Below are 5,867 nucleotides of genomic sequence, written 5' to 3'. Positions count from 1 at the left end.
TAGTGGAGAACGTGGTTGTACAATTCGTACAAATGTCAACGCTTTCGTCCAAATTGCAAGCACATGCCTTCAAACACCTTTGAAATGACCGTTGCAAAATTCCACTAATCCTTTGTAGCATTTTCGAATCCAATAGACAGCTTTTCCAGTGATAATTCTTCAATTCTTGAATCTTTGCAAATCCAGTTGATATTCAGCTTCTGATGAAATAGCTTCTGATGAGGCAGCTTCTGATGATGCAGCTTCTGATGATATGACTTCTGCAGCTTCTGATGATGCAGCTTCTGAGGATATGACTTCTGGACCTCTTGTCTTCAGGAGCACTATTCTTACTTCAGAAGTGACTTAACTTCAGGAGCACGTTGCCTTCAGGAGCGTCCAAGCTTCAATTATGTTGTTTCCTTTGCTCTATATTTGCTCATTCAGAACCAATGATGATGTACCTTTTTAATTATGGTCTTGTACACTTGAACAAATATTAGCTAGTCCAATTTACAATTTTTAATACCTTGTTATCATCAAAACTCTTTAAGGTTCATTGTTAAACACATTTTGTTCCAACAGTGTGTGTGTGTGTGTGTGTGTGTGTGTGAGAGAGAGAGAGAGAGAGAGAGAGAGAGAGAGAGAGAGTTAGGGTACCTATAGTAGGAAAGGTGGTAAAAAAAATAGGCTTAGATGGGTTGGACATGTAGAGAGAAGACATGTAGATGTTGTAGTATGAATAGTAAATCAGATGAACGTTGATCAGATCAAAAGGGGTAGAGGAAGATATAGAAAAAAAATATAAGAGAAACTATTATAAAAGATTTAGAGATTAATGATTTGGTTCCAAATATGATTTATGTATGATATAGCATTATGACGTTATTTAATCCATGTAGCCGACCCCACTTAATAGAATAAAGTTTGATCGTTGTCGTTGATTGTATGAGCATCTCTTGATTGTACAATCTCTTTGAGATTTGTTCATAAGGTGATCATAAAAGAGTTACTAGTACCTTTTTATTTTATTTTATCTTAGAAAATTTCTATAATTTCTTTTTCCCCATTATAAAAGATTTAAGGCTAAAATATGGTTTTAGTCCCTGCAAATATGCCTCGTTTTGGTTTTAGTCCCTGTAAAAAAAATTGTTTTTGGCCCCTGCAAAATTTTTTGTTTTTTAGAATAGTCCCTCGGACTATTCTAAAAAACAAAAAATTTTGCAGGGACCAAAAACTACAAAATGGGTTCAGTCATCATGTGTCACGTATGCAAATCATCACAAAAATGGGGTCAGGGACTATTTTAAAAAACAAAAAATTTTGCAGGGACCAAAAACAATTTTTTTTACAGGGACTAAAACTAAAACAAGGCATATTTGCAGGGACTAAAACCATATTTTAGCCAAGATTTAAATATCCTTTTACCAATATAGATTTAAATATCCTTTTGCCCCATTATAAAAGTGTAGCGGATAGTGAGTTTAACTTAGTTGACAGAGATATTGTATATTATATGAATGGGTCAGAATTTGAACCCTGAACACCTAACTTATTCATCTTTAGGAGGTGAATTTATAGTTACTAGGCTATTAGAAAAGAAAAGAAACAATAGACAACAACTGATAAAATAGGGTTAAATATGTTTTTGGTCTCTATAAATATGTTAACTTTTTGTTTTAGTCCCTCTAAAATTTTCCTTCAACTTTTAGTCCCTATAAAATTTTCAATCACTACTTTTGGTCCCTATTTTTAATTTAATTTTTGTATTTTTTATTGAAATTGTGCAAAAATGTGTAAAATATTCTAAAAAAATTCCTAAGAAGAATTAGAATTTTTTAACAAAACACAAATTAAATATGAATTTTTAACCGTAAACAATATAAAAATTCATATTAAATTCATGTTTTGTTCAAAAATTCTGAACCTTTTTTAGAGTGATTCTTATAATATTTTGAATTTTTCTGAAAAATTTTATTAAATAATATAAATTCTACAGATGAGTTTACTTTAAAAGAGGGACCAAAAGTGAAGATTGAAAATTTTATAGGGACTAAAAGTTGAAGGAAAATTTTAGAGGAACTAAAACGAAAAATTGACATATTTATAGGGATCAAAAACATATTTAACCCAATAAAATATCATATAGTATTGTGAGGAATACACAAATCAAAATCAAAAAATATTAAAAAATAGTAAATAAGTTGTTGGGTCCACATATCATTCCTCTCAATAAAAAGGTTACTTTGTTTGCTCTTTTTAGAAACATACCGGTTCTTCATTTCTTCCCCAAAACATACCCTTTCTAGTATTTTATGATCATTAACTTTCTTCTTTCTTTAGCCAATACTGTTATTTATACAGTTTCTAATCATTAGCATCTCTCTCTATCCTTTCTCCTATTCCTATTTATCTTATGCTCAATTTATTCTCTTATATAAATAGTGTTTTCTTTTGTGAGATAAAAAGGTCAAGTAATGGCCTTAGAGGCTATAGTTTTTCCACAATATCCATTGATTTACAGTTGCAAAGACTACTTGTACTCCTTAGTTGAAACCACTCCAAGTGAAGGATCTTGGAGCCACAACTACGGTTGCCAAACAAAAGACGAAGAAGATCTTTTTAAAATCAGCAATATCTTCGATCATAATCTCCTTTCAAATTGGGATTCTTCCCCAGAAACTACCACTCTTCCCACTTCCACTTTTGCATCCACCACAACAACCACAGCCCCTCGTCAGAGCAAACGACGACGCACTGTGAATGCAAAAAATGAGGAGGAAATCGAGAGCCAGAGGATGACTCACATTGCAGTTGAGCGCAATCGAAGAAAACAGATGAATGAGTACCTCGATGTCCTCAAATCCTTGATGCCTCCTTCTTATGCAAAAAGGGTAATTTTATACTTTGTTTATGTGTCAAAATGTTCATGTTTAATGTCTTTGTATCATTGTTTCATAAACACAATTGTTGGAAATCAAGTGCAAGTGATTATGTCCCAGATCGACTAAAAATTGAGGAAACTTTGATGCCTTATAGTTTTGGGTACGAGTGTGGTGTCTCCTAGACTTTTAACGCATCCGGGCTCCCCAGACTCCCCAACAACAATTTTATAACACATGATGTCAATTTTGTACTTTGTAATAGTTAGAACCAAAAAAAATCAAAATTTTCAACCCTAAATTCTACATGTGGTTTAAAAAACAGGGTGATCAAGCGTCAATAGTTGGCGGTGCAATTAACTTCTTGAAGGAGCTAGAACATAATCTACAACTCATGAAGGGACAAAAGAAAATAAACAAAGAAGCTCATGAAAATAGTTTCATTACTTGTTCTTGTTCATCACCACCTTTTACTGAGTTTTTCATGTTTCCTCAATACTCTATGGGTGCACCTCAGAACATCACGTGCTACCCTACCAACCATAATCAGTCACGTGCCATGGCAGATATAGAAGTGACTTTGGTTGATAGTCATACAAATATAAATATAATGTTGAAAAAACGACAAGGACAGGTTATGAAGATGGTTGTTGGGATTCAAAATCTTGGCTTCAACATTCTACACCTTAATGTTTCAAGTGTGGATGATAATGTCCTTGTCTCGGTTAGTGCTAAGGTAAATTGGTTTACATTTTGTTTGATGCTAATTTATGTCTTATTCGCATTCTAAAATATAAAATTCACTGTCAACAAGGGTTAAATCAAGTGATAAAAAGACTTGGACTCGTTAAATAAAGAGAAATGATATTTTGACAACCACTTTTTAACAACTTTTGGACAACTTTCTCTCTCATACTCACATGATGTTGTTATCCTCTCTCTTCCTTTTTCTCTCTCCATTGTTTTTGACCAATAAGAAATGAGAAAGACAAGGTTGTCAACAAAGTTGTCATCAAATGGATGTCAAAATATCATTACTCTTAAATAAATGATGAGTGGTTGTTTAAACTCATGTGCATAGAGAAATATTCGATTGAGAGGGGAAACCTACCATGTCTCCAACAATTTTCTCAACAAAAATTAATCACTATTAAACCGTAGTGAAAACTTCATAAATATAGTATGTGGTAAAAAAAAAAACAGCTGTGCTATACATCCCGACACAATTATTCCCGAAAGCTTCCCGAACAACTAGCAGCCGTTGGATTATTTTTTTTTATAGGAATACATGGGTGGTTGAATAAAGGAAGTGGTGCCCACATATTAATTTCCACCATCGTGAAATGTCGGGACAGCTTTGTATCGGGAACTCTAGCATTTTTCAAAAAAAAATCACTACTATTACTATATAAAATTCAATACTATGCCATTTGGTAAATATTACACGAGTTAAATTCATGTTAACATCAATGTTGATATTTCAATATGATATTAAATAATGAGTTTAATTTTTGTACATTATTAATGTAAAAATATTTATTTACACTGTGAAGAGATCAAAACTATCCATCTGTGATTTTAAAGTAGATAAAAATATAAAAGTCAAATATTCTAAATGATTTTGCAGATAATTGATTGATAGTACTACCTCCGTCCCGGTATAATTGACCTACTTTGGTTTTTCACACAGATTAAGAAAAGTGTATAAATAAAAGGAAAAGTGGAATATATTGTATTGGGAATGATAAAAGTAGTATTATTTAGTGTTATATTGTATTGGGAATGATGAAAGTTGTATTGAAAATTGAAATGAGTCAGTTATTTTGGGACACTTTTTTTTAGAAAATGGGTCAGTTATTCCAGGACGGAGGGAGTATAAAACTTTGATTAGTATTATATTATATGCAGCAAACGATTTGCTGTTTGCATCATGACGGTCGCGTACTTAACAGAGAATAAGGTGAACTAGGGTGACTTTCAAAAAATCAAAACCTCCACGTCAATTTTTAAACCATATTACTTAATTAAATTATATTCAAAATAGTGAAAAACATTTTGGTTACTAATTTATTTTTTTTGACAAATGGTTACTAATTTATATATTGGAATTAATAATAGGTAGAAGAAGGGTGTCAACTACTGAACACAGTGGATGGAATTGCAGCTGCAGTGAATGAGCTATCACGTAGAATTCAGGTGGAAGATGCTGCTTTGACCTGAATTAAACTTGGAAATATTATTATATTACAAGGCTTTGTACACCAAAAAATAGGATCAACAATTGTGTGAAAAGTGAAAACCAAAAAATAGGAAGCTGCTGCTTTGACATGTAATATATCATAATTGGAAACAATTGGGAGCTAGAAACAATTGGGAGGAAAAATAGTTGGAAGGGACAACCACTTTATGTCGTGGAGGCTCCCTACTCTAAATATGTATTTTCTTAATAACAATAAATGTTTATATTGTATTTTTTTTAACATAATAGTCACATCACATAACCTTCTCATACAATAATGGTTAGCACTTAGCAATGCGTTTCGATTTGTGCTCACGTGAACTGATGAGACATGTTGTCGTTAATGCAGTGTTCATGATTCGTTTTTCATTATTTTACGAGCCCTAACTACCTACACTCTCTTACCTACCCATAAACCCTTAAAATACTCAAAAAGAAAAACCATACCACGAGGGAACACTAGGTCTCACAAATTCTCTCCAGTTGACACCCCAGATAAAAATCATATCTCTCACTCCCTCGAGGCAACACAACCCTACACCTAAGAAGGTTTTGCTACGAAATCACACGATCCTGAAAAAGTTGCCAAGAAAAGACAACCGCTTTCAAAAGCACCCACGACCTCCACACATTGGCTAACTTTGCAACCACCTCAGTCTCAGACCATCAAGAACCTCAAAGCCTTGTTTTAGTCAGCTTTTTAATCCCTCCATCCGATCTCCTGTCCAAGTGAATTCATCACTTTCACTTTTTTCAAGTGATGGAAA

General features: G+C 32.9%; 1 protein-coding gene across 1 annotated transcript; it reads left to right on the top strand.

The window, feature by feature from the left end:
* Nucleotides 1-2,240: 2,240 nt before the first annotated feature.
* Nucleotides 2,241-5,341, top strand: LOC146922760 (transcription factor bHLH96-like). The gene is made up of 3 exons (XM_085715544.1): nucleotides 2,241-2,873; nucleotides 3,187-3,597; nucleotides 4,980-5,341. The coding sequence occupies exons 1-3, from the start codon at nucleotides 2,457-2,459 to the stop codon at nucleotides 5,079-5,081; spliced, it is 930 nt and encodes a 309-aa protein (XP_085571670.1). The 5' UTR covers nucleotides 2,241-2,456; the 3' UTR covers nucleotides 5,082-5,341.
* The last annotated feature ends 526 nt before the right edge of the window (nucleotides 5,342-5,867 follow it).

Source organism: Medicago sativa, chromosome 5 (genome assembly GCF_051527215.1).
Source record: "Medicago sativa cultivar Bolivia chromosome 5, Bolivia_mono, whole genome shotgun sequence".
Lineage (NCBI taxonomy): Eukaryota > Viridiplantae > Streptophyta > Magnoliopsida > Fabales > Fabaceae > Medicago > Medicago sativa.
Note: the sequence above shows the minus strand (reverse complement) of the source record. Positions and strands in the feature narration are given on the sequence as shown.

What these genes read in the sequence shown, in the direction of transcription:
- LOC146922760 (XM_085715544.1), top strand. Translation starts at nt 2,457, where the DNA reads ATGGCCTTAGAGGCTATAGTTTTTCCACAATATCCATTGATTTACAGT. An exon ending in CTCCTTCTTATGCAAAAAGG is followed by an intron (nt 2,874 to 3,186) that starts GTAATTTTATAC and finishes TTTAAAAAACAG; the next exon opens with GGTGATCAAGCGTCAATAGT. An exon ending in TTGTCTCGGTTAGTGCTAAG is followed by an intron (nt 3,598 to 4,979) that starts GTAAATTGGTTT and finishes AATTAATAATAG; the next exon opens with GTAGAAGAAGGGTGTCAACT.